Here is a 15,113-nt window from a genome sequence, read left to right as displayed (position 1 = left end):
TTGGGATTTTCGTTGACCATTTTACCCCATTCTATCTTGTAGAGATGGCTGACCACTTTGATGACGAGAGTAGTCAAGGGAGTGTAGGTCGTTGGGGCGACCAGGATGATCATAGGCGTCATCGTGAGCATCGTCATCGTCGGGATGGTCCTAGGCGTTTTGATTTGCATCGTTTTATTCAGATGGGGCCTAAGCCTCTAGTCGGTGGAGAGACTCCCGATGATGCTGAGGACTGGTTAGAGCGCATGGAGAGTTGTTTCCGTGCATTTCAGTGCACCGAGGAGCAGAAGATAGAGACCCTTAGCTTTCTTCTCGAGGGCCGTGCGCGCAAGTGGTGGCGATCGACTTCTGCGCCGATAGTCCAGTCCCAGGGTAGGGTGACTTGGGCCGATTTCCGTGCAGCTTTCATGCAGCTGTATTTTCCTCCAGCCCTTCGCCAGGCGAAGACGATTGAGCTCCTGAACCTTAAGCAGGGGAGTATGTCTGTTGATGAGTATCAGCAGAAATTCTTCGAGTTGTTACCCTTCGCTCCTCATATCAGTGGCAGTTCTGAGGCCAAGTATGACCATTTCCTCCAGGGTCTTAACCAGGAGATCTTTGACCGAGTCACTGTCTGTGATAATCCTACTTCTTATGATGGGTTAGTAAACCGGTGTCGCCAGGCAGAGATCAGTCTCCAGCGTGGTAGGGCTATTCTTTCTTCTAGACCTCCGAGTACTTTGAGGCCTCGATCTCAGTCTTTCAAGAAATCTGGTTCGTCTTCTTCTGGATCTGGATCTCGATCTAGCGGTGTTTTCCGTTTTGGTAAGAAGAAGGAATCTTGTGCGCATTGTGGGAAGAACCATCCATCGGAGCAATGCCGAGCAGCCGCAGGAGCTTGTTATCAGTGCGGAGAGATGGGGCATATTAAGAAGAATTGTCCTCAGTTGCGAGGTGGAGCAGGATCCAGTTCTGGATCTCAGACGACTGTTCAGTAGAGGAGGCAGGGTCAGGCAGTGGGTAGTTCGAATCTTCGACCTCGTGCCCAAGGTCAGGTGTTTGCGCTGAACCAGGATCAGGCTGCAGATGAGACCGGGAGAGTCATAGCAGGTACTTTTTGTTTATGCGGTATTCCTGCTTTTGTTCTTATAGATACCGGAGCATCTCATTCATTCATTTCTGCACGATTTGTTAAGCGTCATAAGTTACCGTATGTTTCTCTAGACGTTATTCTTTCTGTTTCTACCCCGATGGGTCATTCGGTTTTAGCCAAGCGTCTAGTGATGGGTTGTCCTTTAGATTTTGAGGGTAACGAGTTGACTGCGAATCTTATGATTCTGGAGATGGAAGACTTTGATTGTATTTTGGGTATAGACATTTTGACTACCTACCGAGCTACTGTGGATTGTTACCAGAAGCTTGTTCAGTTCCGTACGACTGAGAGCTCTAGTTGGTTTTTCTATGGTGAGGGAGCGCGACCTCCGATGCCAGTGGTATCTGCTCTGAAAGCCTGTCGTGCTTTAGAGGCGGGCGGGGAAGGCTACCTCATCTATGCGATTGATACGTCCACAGGTAGTGTTGGTATAGAGGATATTCCAGTGGTTTGTGAATTTCCTGATGTTTTTCCAGAGGAGATTCCTGGTTTTCCTCCGGTTAGAGAGGTGGAGTTTGGCATTGAGTTAATGCCAGGGACTGCACCGATTTCTCGTGCCCCTTATCGTCTTGCGCCGTCAGAGATGAGGGAACTGAAGCAGCAATTGCAGGATCTTCTTGATAAAGGTTATATTCGCCCGAGTGTTTCACCTTGGGGAGCTCCAGTTTTGTTTGTCAAGAAGAAGGATGGATCGATGCGATTGTGTATTGATTATCGCCAGCTGAATCGTGTGACGATCAAAAACAAGTATCCATTACCTCGTATCGATGACTTGTTCGATCAGCTTCAGGGTACCTCTGTTTACTCCAAGATTGACTTGCGATCGGGTTATCATCAGATGAGAGTCAGAGATGATGATATTTCCAAGACTGCATTTCGTACTCGTTACGGGCATTACGAGTTTCTAGTTATGCCATTCGGATTGACGAATGCGCCAGCGGTGTTCATGGATCTGATGAACCGAGTCTTTCGTGATTTTCTAGATCAGTTCGTTGTGGTTTTCATCGACGATATCTTGATTTATTCTCACAGTGTGGAGGAGCATGTCCAGCACTTGAGGATTGTGTTGCAGATTCTTCGCGAGAAGCAATTGTATGCTAAGCTGAGTAAGTGCGAGTTCTGGATTGATCGTGTAGTATTCCTTGGTCATGTGATTTCCAAGGAAGGAATTTCTGTGGATCCCAGCAAGATTGAAGCAGTGCTGAATTGGTCACGTCCTACGACGGTGGCCGAGATCCGTAGTTTTCTAGGTCTGGCAGGGTATTATCGTCGCTTCATCGTGAATTTCTCCCAGGTAGCTAGACCTTTGACGCAACTTACTCGGAAAGATGTTCCATTTGAGTGGTCATCTGAGTGCGAAGATAGTTTCAGAGAGCTTCGTCGACTTCTGACTTCTGCACCTGTTTTGGCGTTACCGTCAGGATATGATGGTTTCAGTGTTTACACCGATGCCTCTTTTCAAGGCTTAGGGTGTGTGTTGACACAGAATGGTCATGTGATCGCTTACGCTTCCAGGCAGCTGAAATCTCACGAGGAGAAGTACCCTATTCATGATCTAGAGTTGGCAGCTATAGTGTTCGCACTGAAGATCTGGCGTCATTACTTGTACGGGGTTAAGTTTGAAATCTTTACTGATCACAAGAGTCTGAAGTATCTGTTCACTCAGGCTGAGTTGAACATGAGACAACGTCGTTGGATGGATCTACTGAAAGATTATGACTGCGAGATCAAGTACCATCCAGGCTCTGCGAATCTCACAGCCGATGCTCTTAGTCGTAAGGTGAGAGCCTCTGCACTTCAGACCAGTGCTATGATTAGTACTATTCAGGATTGTTGTTCGTTGGGATTTAACTTCAAACATCGGAAAGGTATGGAGAGCATTCGTGTTGCTACCATTTTATCTGAGCCAGCTTTGTTCGCTCGGATTCGAGATGCTCAGATGTCTGATCTGAAGACTCAGAGATTAGCTCGGTTAGCGGGTGGAGATAGCGGTTTCCATTATCAGTCTAATGGTCTTCTATGTTTGTCTAATCGGGTTGTAGTACCAGAGGATGATAATTTGAGGGAAGAGATCTTGTCTCAGGCTCATCGAAGCAAGTTGAGTGTCCATCCAGGAAGCAATAAGATGTATAAAGACTTGAGGACACGATTTTGGTGGAAAGGGATGAAGCGCAGTGTTTATCAGTTTGTTTCCAAGTGTCTTGTTTGTCAGCAGGTTAAGGCAGAGCACCGTCGACCTGGAGGATTATTGTTGAATCTACCTATTCCTGAATGGAAGTGGGAGCATATCACGATGGATTTCATTACTCACTTGTCATTGTCTTCGAGGAATAGTGATGCTATTTGGGTAGTGGTGGATCGACTCACCAAGTCTGCTCATTTTCTGCCTTATAACCGTGACTTCATTTTCGATCGGATGGCTCGCTTGTACATTCAAGAGATTGTACGTTTGCATGGAGTGCCAGTCAGTATTGTTAGTGACAGGGATCCTCGTTTTACCTCACGATTTTGGGGTAGTTTCCAGTCAGCATTGGGCACTTCACTGAGTCTGAGTACTGCTTATCATCCGAAGACTGACGGTCAGTCAGAGAGGACTATCCGTACGCTTGAGGATATGTTGCGAGCTTGTGTTATGGATTTCGGACCCGCTTGGCAGGATCATTTGCCTTTGATTGAGTTCGCGTACAACAACAGCTACCATCGTAGTATTGGTATGGCACCATTTGAGGCGTTGTATGGGCGGCGTTGTCGTACTCCATTATTCTGGGATGAAGTTGGGGAACGACATGTTGAGGGACCGGAATTAGTCCAGCAGGCTATTGATAAAGTTGCAATAATCAAGAAGCGGATTAAGATTGCCCAGGATCGACAGGCTAGTTATGCGAACACTAAGCGGCGACCTCTTTATTTTCAGCCCGGGGAGAAAGTGTTTCTCCGAGTTTCGCCTTTTCGCAGGATTTTGAGATTCGGTCTCAAGGGTAAGCTATCTCCGAGATTTATTGGTCCTTTTGAGATTCTGGAATGTGTGGGAGATTTGGCTTACAGGTTAGCATTACCTCCGTATCTGTCTGGGATTCATGACGTGTTTCACGTATCCCTTTTGCGACGATATGTGGCAGATGAATCACATATTTTACATCCATCTGAAGTTCAACTTGAATCGGATTTGTCTTACGTGGAGCGACCAGTTCAGATTCTCGATCGCAAAGATAAGGTGTTGCGGAATAAGATCATTCCTCTTATCTTAGTTCAGTGGCAGCGTAGAGGCACTGAAGAAGCCACTTGGGAGCTAGAGAGTCGTATGCGTTCGGAGCATCCAGAGCTCTTTTGAGTTGTACTGTAGTTGTACTATGGATGTATGTATGTTTTCCGTTGTAATCCAATTATCAGTTGTGTTAGGCAACAATTGAGATGTAATAACAATGTTGTTATTTCAGTTTTGTTCATCCCATAAACTTGATTTCGAGGACGAAATCTTTTAAGGGGGGGAGAATGTAGTAACCCGATTCCTAATTTGAGTTAATTATCGGATTAATTATATTTTCGGTGGGATCGGAAGGACCGAACAAGTTCGGATCGTCCGATGAGTTCGGATCGTCCGAGCCAGTGTCGGACCGTCCGGGACAGGTGGCTGGACACGTGGAAGGGTTCTGGACACGTGGTAAGATTCGGATCATCCGATTGGGGTTCGGATCGTCCGAGACAGGTGGCTGTACTCGTGGAAGTCATGCAAGGATCGGATCGTCCGATCAGAGTTCGGACCGTCCGAAGTGTGCCGGATCGGAGCTTCCGAAATGGTTCGGATCGTCCGAACATTGGCTATAAATAGAGGCGCGAGGCTTCATTTGTGACTCGCCAATTCAGAGAGTTCCATAGCATTTCAGTCGTTTCTGTGAGATTCTAGTCTTTTTCCGAGGTTCGGGCACTAGCGGGGAGCTGCTGGTCTTGTAGCGGAGCTGTGCTCTAGTTGGGAGCTAGCGGCATCAGTGGGCTAGCGACGGACGAAGGTTTGGAATTGTATCATTATTATTTCAGGATTATCTAGTTAAGTCTGGTAGATAAGTTTTAGTGATGGTTTTCACTTGATGCATAGGCTTGTTCTAGACCTGAGTAGAGGTGTTGCGTAAGGCTAGGCTTGCTGTGATAGAGGTACGAAAGTACTATCCGAGATATCCTGGTTGAGTATACATTCTTATATGTGTTGCATGATTATGTGGTGCATTGATATATGTCATATGATGCATGCTATTATGTCACGTTTATTACTGCACGTTGCATTTCATGTTGAGCCGTATCTCCTTCGAGATAGTCTTTACTGTTGAGCTGTATCTCTTTCGAGATAAGCTATATCTTGTGGGGCCGCTCAGCCCTGTCTTGTCTTGTGGACGCATGGACACCGAGAGTACACAGTGGCCGACGGGTCGGGAGGGCTTCGGTGGTCCGGGACATTTTAGGTCCACGTCTGTTCTTGCAGTGGATGCAGTGACCCAGAGGTAGGACCGCGCGGCACTATCCACTTGGCGCCTCTAGACTGAGCATTTTGAGATCTTTTGTGACTCCTGTTTCTTGACTACCCTGGTATCATATCATAGCATGTGCATTTCATATAGGTTTGTATACTCATGCTTTTGTACTGGGCGTTCTTATCGCTCACGTCCTCGGTTTTGTTTATCTTGGACACCCCATTTCCACGGGGCAGGCCTCAGGTTGGATGGCTCAGGAGGAGCAGGAGGAGGACATTGAGTAGCTGGTTGGTTTAGTTTTCAGTGTTTTCCATATGATTTGATATGATTGTAGCAGATACTTTCAGTTAGTTGAGTATTTTGGATTTCGATTGGGTTGTATAAACTATTGTTGTTAACCATATTTCCGCTGTTATCTCTGATTTTTTATTAATTAAGTTAATTGCATGCTTAGTTCTCAACTAGTAGTTGATTCTGGAACGGGTCACTACAAGGGATGAGCCAGGGGTAGTGGGCTCATCCATGGGGTATCACAGAGCTTACAAACACGATGAAAATGTTAATAACATTACATTTATTAAAAAGTTAAAAGAAACTCTTACTTTATCTTAACACAAATCGGGAAAATATATTGTCATTAACAAAAACTACACGCATTTCAATTAAAAAAAATTTAGAATTTATCAATTAATTAAAACAAAACGAGATGGATTGACAAGGAATCAGTAAAATAAGTAACTGTATGCAAAATTGACTTATCATTAATCGTAATTGGTCTCATTGAATGCTATACTTCTTCTGTCTGAGCAATCAATTTAAAAAATCTCATTTAATATTAATATTAATATTAATGGGAGTATTCCATCCATTTATCCAAAAGGTTACAATCAAGATAATAATGAAAGAATAAAGGAATTTCACTGAAATTGACATACTAACAATACACAAATCGAAACAATATTAAATACCAATAGTTAATAACCAATTATTCAAAGGTCGCCAACTGGTATAAATCTTCTTTGACTTGTGCTTTATTATGATATTGGCTGGAAAAACAATGCCAAAAATTAATGTCAAGCATAAAATATCATTTTTCCCTTGAGGGACCGGTAAACTTTGCTTATTTTTGGTTCGTGTACTCATTTACTTTTATCTGCATTAAATAGAAATTATTTTTATCTGCATAAAGTATAAATACTCATGTGACATCGGAGCTAAATCATGATAGGATGGTAAATGGTCCGTAATATGAGTGATTAATAGCTGAAAAATAGAAACTCCATCAAAGACTAGGCAAGGGTTTGCATGAATGAATCGATCTATATTAGAATGTGAGACTTAAAATATTTGATATATATTACTCATATTAATAATGTGTATTGAAAAGCTCATCACTTAAAAATTCTACAGTTAAATGCTTTTGACTTGAGAAAATTATCGTATGAGTGATCTTCTGAGAAGTTTATTAGAGTGCGTATGAGTGATGACATAAATGCTCTAAAAAAATCTGTGCTGGTAGTGTAAGAATAGTAGTTGAATATGAGAATTTACAAATTACTTGCACAAACAGAAAGGATATGGTCTCACTCGAGATAGATGAATAGCGCGCACTAGATCAAGTTGAAGTATATTCTTTATTTTATAAAGAGAAGTAACACTTTATTGTTATTTATTTGGATAGATTTAGTCCAAACGAGGACGGAGTCAGAACACAAATTTTTGTTAAAAATTTGGAAGGCGAGATAAAATATCAAAGAAGAAAGTGAAAAATATATAATTATTTTAAGTTTCTAGTCAATAAAATTAAAGTATGAACTAGCTAGTTCCTACTTTTTTTTTGTTTTAAATTTGTGAGTCACACATGTTACATTAATTTTATAATGATTTAGATCGTTTTCGAACTACAAAATAATCGTGCAATTCATAGATAATCATTGGGGTTTCATATAATTTGTGCAAGGTATTAGTGAAAAATGTTAAGAGTGAAAATCTACAATATGAATATATGTCGTATATTTAAAATATATTTATGATACACTAAGAATATGAAAAAGAAATATAAATTTAATTGATGGGAATTTATTTTTATGATGAAAATGACGAATGAAAATCTTATACGTAATTCAATATGAATTTTATTTCAAAGATTTTACAGACTGTTCATATTTAGTGAACCTGATTAATTGTTGTCAAACTTAAGTAATAAATGAATCAATTCCCTTAATGGCCATTATCTATATTACTTTGTCAATCTTTGCCTGATTAAAATAGTAAAGAAAAACGAAAGGATGAACTGATTAAATCAGTTCCAGTTTACAATCCTCCGACCAGTCCATCTCCACTACTAATTCCAGTTTACTCTCCACCACCAACCCCACAGCAAATCCCTTCACTTGTTCCCGCTTACAATCCTCCAGCCAGCCCATCTCCACCATTGATTCCAGAGTACTCTCCACCACCAACCTCACAGCAAATCCCACCGCCTGTCCCGCTTACAATCCTCCGACCAATCCATCTCCACCACCAACTCCAGTGTACTCTCCTCCACGAAGCCCACAGCAAAGTCCACCGCCTGTTCCTGCTTATAATCCTCCAATCAGTTCATCCCCTCTACCAACTCCAGTTTACTCTCCTCCACCAAGCTCACAACAAAGTCCACCGCCTGTTCCAGCTTACAATCCTCCGACCAGTCCATCTCCACCACCAACTCCAGCGTACTCTCCTCCATCAACCCCACATCAAAGTCCACCACCTGTTCCAACTTACAATCCTCCGATCAGTCCATCTCCACCACCAAGTCCAGTGTACTCTCCTCCACCAACCCCACAGCAAAGTCCACCACATGTTCCAGTATACAACCCTCCTACAAATCCACCACCAACTCCTATTCAAGTTTCTTATTCACCACCAAGTCCATAGTAAAGTCCACCCTCCGTTCCAACATACAATCCTTCTATAAGTCCACCACCAACTCCGGTTCCAGTTTATTGTCTTCCACCAAATCCATAGTAAAGTCCACCGTCAGTTCCAACATACAATCCTCCTACAAGTCCACCACCAACTCCAGTTCCAATTTATTATCCTCCACCAAGTCCAAAGCAAAATTCACCTTCAGTTCCAACATACAATCCTCTTGCAAGACCAATACCAAGTCCCCTCCATCAAGCCCACAACAAAGTCCACCGCACATTCCGACTTACAATCCACCAGTGTACTATCCTCCCCCAAGCCCACAAGAGAATCCACCACCATCTGTCCCAACATATAATCCTCCTGTAAGTCTCTCACCACCGAACCCACCACCTGGTCCTGTTTACATTTCTCCACCAAGTTCACCAAAAATCCCACCACCTATTCCACTTATAATCCTCCACAAAATACACCGGAAAATCCTCCTCCAAGCTCTCCCATTTGTGAACCCCCACCAAGTCCACAACCACCTAAACCAGGGTACGGCTTCCCCCCGCCGCCACCGCTGCCATATAAATGAATTAACATGTTGATATATTAGTTCTGACAATGCATCTGACAGTACCGTGGTTTCACTTTCAGATGAAAATATTCTTAGTGAGGTGCATCAGGTGGTTGTTTGAATTCCTTCCATTTTTCCTGGTTTGTGGCAGCTTGTTTGACTCAAATAAATTTGATCATTGAAATCTCCCATTTTCAATTTTCTCTGCATTTATTTATATCTGTTATTATGATTTAAATAAATTTTGAGTTTGTAAGATCATGACATTTACTGAAAATATGGGAACCAAGACTAAAAAAAGGACAATAAATTATAGCATAATAACAATAACAGAAAGTATCTTTAGTAAGATGTTGTATATTAATCACAAAGCACATATGAAACATATTCTAAATCTCTAATAACACAGAGTCCTGTAACTTTAAATTAACAGCACCATACATATCGATAAATAGTTTGAAATGTCTATATTAAACAGTTGCAAATAATCAAATGGTATCAATGGTCATATTGCCCATCATTTTCACCAAGGGCGCAGGGCACTTTGTTACCAAATCCCATCTTGAAGGATTTGACGCATTATTAAAGAGGGAGAAGCCCAACTTGATAAGCTCTCCAAGTGATAATCTTGCTGAGAGGAATCCATGCCAGTAGTAAGGATCAAGCTCAAAGAAAGCATCAAAAAATCTGCGAGTCCCATTCAAATCAAGTTTCAATAAAGTCTCCATACCAAAATTATAATACTCCCTGGTGCATCTCCTCTCCAAAGGCCACAACCTGTTCCATGTTCTATGATACAGCTGTGTCCCTCTTATCATTCTAGTCGAGCCAAGGCACTCGGAAATAACATCTGCTAACACGGGGGCGAGGGCCATTGTCTGAGCCACTGTGTAGCCAGTTGCAGGATGAACAATCCCCGAATTCCCACCTATCGCCATCACACTCTGAGGAATCTGTGGAAGAGGCCCGCCCATTGGAATCAAGCATTTCTCATCCTCAATCACAGTCCTCACTCGTATGCCTAAATGCCTCAGCCTCGCCACCATCCGTTTCTTCACCTCCATGTATGACAACACAGGCCGGCTAACAAGGGAAGTCTCCTCAAGGAATACCAAGTTTGAATCAAAAGGCATGACATACAAAAAAGTTGGAAATCTTGAATTGCTAGCACGTAAGTATGGCTCATTTCCAAGGTGGGAATCCCGCCAATCCATTAAAACCATCTTATCCAAATCAAACGGATGATGTTCAACTTCGGCCAAAATACCATGAGCAATCTGATAACCTTGGTTTCTTGGCTTGTCATACTCTATAAAACTACTCGTAAAGCCACTAGCATCAACGATTAAGCCTGCTTTTAACTTGGAGCCATCATCACAAGTAACAGCGGACTCAAATTCCTCGTGCTCCACCTTCCAAACCTTGGCTTTATGAAATTTGACACCATTTGTGACGCAACCAGACAACAACCTGAATTTCAGCTCCTTCCGAGCGACTCTACCATACGCACGGTCCAAATACTTAGACTTACGATCATTAACATAAACACGAGTCATCGGCCATGTTTTATCCAAACAATCTTCAAGTCCCAAACTTTCAAATTCATCAACCCAAACACCATAGTTATTTGGCCACATAGAAAGGGGCGAAGGATCAATGCAACATACCTTAATTCCACGACTGGACACTAGCTCAGCGAGCCGTAAACCAGCTGGGCCGGCGCCAATTATGATCACATCGAATATAGGACGCCTGACGGTAGGATCAAACCACGGGACGTCGAAGTCTAAAGTTTCTGGTTTGGATATAGGCTCCAAGTCGAGAAAACTAGAAAATTTGCTGCTCTGGCATAGTTGACGATCATTTCTCGTATGAGTTTTAGTAATCGGACGAAAAAATTGAGTGCCGATTGATGAATTTGGCTTTGAAAAAGGAACTAAAGAAAGTGGAGCTGCGCTGAAGAGAGTTTCCATGAGAAAATGGAATGATCGACAAAGGAAGAAAAGAAAATGGGATCTTATGCAGCCGAATTGAAGGAATCCTCGACTCCGAGGAATTGATTCTGTTCGGACAACTTTGGCTTCATGTTACACATTATTTTTTCATTTTTGGAAAATACATATTATATTAAATTTTAAATTCAAAAATAAATGATTTCATGTTTAAAAAACATTAACTTATTATTTTAATAGTTCAGATTATAATAAATTTAAAAATTTAAATTTGGATTTTTGTCCTTTAAGCGAGTCGAAGTGGAACCAAACTTTTTGGTACACCAGCCACCCCAATTTAAAAGTAAACGTGCTTCAATTAATTAAACTTAATAATTATGGGGTCCACTAAACATCAATGCTGATTTATTTCTTTTTCCCACCAATTTTGGTTCATCGGGACGAGTTCTATCTTACTCTACAGTACATGATTAAGCTCGATGTCTTTTTTAAAAAATTTAATATCAAATAAAAATGCTTACACCAAATATACTTTTATTTTATTTAGCATATGATATTGAAGATATATTCTATCGTTGTAAATTATGTTAGACTACATTCCAAAGGGTCTGAGAAAACCAAAAAAGAAACAGAAAAACCAAACTAAATCTTTCCAAACATTTTCATGATACATAAGTTGAGATACTCGCGACAATATATGCTAAATGTCATCATCTCCCTTTACATTGCTTGTACAGCCATAATGACAGCGATTCATTAATTATTCACCAACAATATAGACATCCTGGATGAAACAAACATTAGGCAGCAATGTTATCGTCTGAAAGATATCAAACACGTTCACCTGAGGCATCCCTCATAAGATTATTTTGATCTGCAAGACGGTAGAGTGATGCCTCCACAGGCAGCTGCGATTATTAAATACAAGAGTAGAACAATCAAACATGTCAACATGCCCCTGTCAAGAATAAACATAAGAATTCATAGAGTCAGTAAGGCCTTCGATTATGAACTTACAGCAGTCATAATTGCATTTCAGCCCCCCATGCACTCCTACTTCTAGATAAATGATGAAATACAGTAAAATAAATAGGCCTATTCATATTCATATTAGAAATTTCAAAGACAAAAGTACTGGATTGAAAAATGCAAAACTAACTTGTACAGGCACCAAGAAAAGCAGAATATTGAAAGAACGACGAAACTAAATTTACAGAATTGAATGGTCTAATTCTACTTTGACGAGGAAAAGAAACTTAGCAGGAGATGAGTCAGATGACAAAGATAAACAAAATCCAATGTTTTAGTTCAGCAAACTTGGTAGTTCGTGAATATGGTTATCTTCTTCAAAATTCAAAAAAATGCATTGTTTGGTTTGTCACACGACACCTTCCAATTACTGGTATAGTCTTCCAAAAATTGATTCAAATTTAATATGAGGATATGGCAATACTTACAAAAGCTTGGCATTTTTTGTCCACAGAGCACGGCGAAGGTGTTTCGACTGTTTTCTGAAATGAAATGAACTATCCTGCATGGTTGCTGTCTTGTCAACAAGAAGCTCAATCCGGTCACCTCTCTCTAGTATCTTGTCAATATTATCCACCATTATCGTGCGTATCTGAATATCAAGTTTCAGTTGTTATACTCACGGAAGATAACCTAGATCATATCCATGCTGACACAAAAAGAAGCACCAAAAAACTCTGATTCAGATACTAAACCGGTGCTACATTCTACTGATAATTAACATACTCTTAACTATTTAAGGACCTTTTTTTAATCATTTAAGGACCTTTCAGGTGCATGCATTTGTTACAAAAACCTGCGAGGAAGTTATCCACGTAAAAGAAAGGAAAACACATGGATCAAACATACATGAAACAAATTAAAAGAGTGGCATTGCTGGTTTGCTGTTTTACGACATTTGCATCCTTCTTTAGCAAAGAAGGAACCATGGAAATAAGGCATCCTTGTTGCTTTATGGTATGGTAGCGGACATCACCTTTTTTCATTGTATTCTCCACTTACATTCATAATATAGTTGTAGAAAAGAGGCCAGAGCCATTATACTTCAACATAAGAAAGTAGAACAGAGTCACAGACAGGCATCAGTCATCATGTATTCATGTTAAAAAGATTTCGTATACATCGTGAACAAACATTTCAAGGCCTAAAGGAAGTTCTCCTGCACAGAAAAATGCATTAAAGCTAAAATTGCAATTCTAATTATCAATACATACAGCGGCCAGCATGCATAATAAACCCAAAATAAGATCTTTTCAACAGATGAAAACTGCATAAGCATCTCCATTCTTAAGGAATAAATATTAAACACAAAATAGATTCACATTTTACTCCTCCTTTGCTTTGCTCTCTATTTCTTTTATGAGTGAAGTGGAGGTGGCTAGTGATACTTGCCTCACCAACTTCTCCTTGGACGCGGCTGAGCGTATCTGCACTAGGATTACTGGAGAAAAACTCCATTTGTTGGTGTAAGACTCTAGAGAATTCATCATTCATGGCATATGCAGGAGAATAAGGAGCTATTCTCCCATAGTTCTTCATAAATCTCATGCGAATATCCTCCAAGTAAGAAAAGGGTATTCTCCCTGGAATATTGGTTCAAAACAGCCAAATACGCGTAAGTATACATGGGTTGGTGTAGACAAATCAAGACATCCGTGATTTCAAAATGAAATAAAATTCTAACATAATCTAAATCTAGATGCATGATAAAGCTAATGAACAGTAACATGAATCTCGCTTCAAATGGAAATATAGTCAACCCAGAAACTAGAGTTTGGTGTTCAAAGATTGTTCATATCTGATTCTTTAATTCTAGAATGGCAGTTTGCAATGCCATGCGCAATTGCCATGTATTACTGTTAAAAATTAAAGAAATAAGTTCCCCGCATTTTAATTCCTAACCATCAACTATTGGCAATATTCTTTATTGACATCACTAGCAGTTACAAAATATTTATATGTGCCCTAAAATTAGTTTTGAGTACTGCCACCACAATCCATCGAATGGACTGTCATGTGTCATCTTCGTACTTGTTATCAATGTGTGTGTCTATCTGCATCACGAATTGATTTAAATTTTACGCAAGAATTATAATTGAATATGTTTCTTCACTCTTACCACTCAGTTCTTTAACTATCACGTTGTCATCCTTAACCACTTGAACAAAATGCTTTATGGGCATCGGTCCGTTCAAAATGAAATAACTGGCAAAGATCTGCTCTTGGTACAATTTCTTGTACAGAATTTATACTCCCTGCATCTACAGTAACACATCTTACTTAGAACGCACCGCTCACAAGAAATCAATCCAAGCATACAACGTGCACAAGAGCTGCAACCGAATGCAAACTACAGTGATCTTACACAATTGTGATCAATCGATTCAACAAACCAAATCCAATGACATACAGGCATGTAAAACTAAATTGAACCATGGAAAGTAAAGCCAAGCATCAATAAACTGAACATTAAAGAAGATTCACAAGGCATAATGAACCCTGACCAACAAAACTTTTCCAGTTCAAAACTTTGGGGAAAAAAACCTCCAACCTACTTACTTCCGAAGGTATCGTTTGCCATACAGAGGAATGTAATGCCATCGGATACGAGAATGTGGAAAATATAACGATCCTGAGAGAAACAAAGCCTGGACTCAGCGGATTCAGTCTCGGATAGCTTCTCCAATATCCGACGGACCACTGCACCGGCGTTTCCCGTCACGGCGCTAAACTCTGCCAACACCGTGGTCCCCCGCGCTACCAGACCGTACAGAATCGCCATACCAATCTTGCGAATGCAAATTTACAGCGGAAGTTGAGATTTGCTTTTATGATTAAGCAATCATCGCCAGAATTGGAAGGGGGAAGAAGAGCTAGACTATACTGCTAAGTCAACTTCGGGGAGATTCTTTTCTTTTTAGGGTTTTGATTTGCAATCCGACAGTTCTAAGGGGGCTTGGAAGTAATTTCCAGTTCTTTGTTTTTTTTTTTCCCTGATTTTATTAAATAAATAAATAATTTTGAAATACAAATAAACATATATATTTTAAAAAAAAATTAATTTT

General features: G+C 40.6%; 2 protein-coding genes across 2 annotated transcripts; both read right to left on the bottom strand.

Annotated features, from left to right (window-relative positions):
* Positions 1-9,394: 9,394 nt before the first annotated feature.
* On the bottom strand, positions 9,395-11,164 carry LOC140821565 (capsanthin/capsorubin synthase, chromoplastic-like). Its single transcript, XM_073182072.1, has one exon. The coding sequence runs from the start codon at positions 11,038-11,040 to the stop codon at positions 9,556-9,558; it is 1,485 nt and encodes a 494-aa protein (XP_073038173.1). The 5' UTR covers positions 11,041-11,164; the 3' UTR covers positions 9,395-9,555.
* A 480-nt stretch (positions 11,165-11,644) lies between these two features.
* On the bottom strand, positions 11,645-14,992 carry LOC140821570 (vesicle-associated membrane protein 714). The gene is made up of 4 exons (XM_073182076.1): positions 14,608-14,992; positions 13,441-13,631; positions 12,477-12,640; positions 11,645-11,977 (listed from the first exon to the last, which is right to left on the bottom strand). Exons 1-4 carry the CDS (start codon positions 14,828-14,830, stop codon positions 11,884-11,886), a joined length of 672 nt encoding a protein of 223 aa, XP_073038177.1. The 5' UTR covers positions 14,831-14,992; the 3' UTR covers positions 11,645-11,883.
* Positions 14,993-15,113: the final 121 nt, after the last annotated feature.

This window comes from Primulina eburnea, unplaced genomic scaffold (genome assembly GCF_022965805.1).
Source record: "Primulina eburnea isolate SZY01 unplaced genomic scaffold, ASM2296580v1 ctg633_ERROPOS900000, whole genome shotgun sequence".
In the NCBI taxonomy this organism is placed as follows: domain Eukaryota; kingdom Viridiplantae; phylum Streptophyta; class Magnoliopsida; order Lamiales; family Gesneriaceae; genus Primulina; species Primulina eburnea.
This window is presented reverse-complemented; position numbering and strand designations above follow the sequence as displayed.

What these genes read in the sequence shown, in the direction of transcription:
- LOC140821565 (XM_073182072.1), bottom strand. Translation starts at nt 11,040, where the DNA reads ATGGAAACTCTCTTCAGCGCAGCTCCACTTTCTTTAGTTCCTTTTTCA.
- LOC140821570 (XM_073182076.1), bottom strand. Translation starts at nt 14,830, where the DNA reads ATGGCGATTCTGTACGGTCTGGTAGCGCGGGGGACCACGGTGTTGGCA. An exon ending in GGCAAACGATACCTTCGGAA is followed by an intron (nt 13,632 to 14,607) that starts GTAAGTAGGTTG and finishes CCAATATTCCAG; the next exon opens with GGAGAATACCCTTTTCTTAC. An exon ending in TCCAAGGAGAAGTTGGTGAG is followed by an intron (nt 12,641 to 13,440) that starts GCAAGTATCACT and finishes CTTGATATTCAG; the next exon opens with ATACGCACGATAATGGTGGA.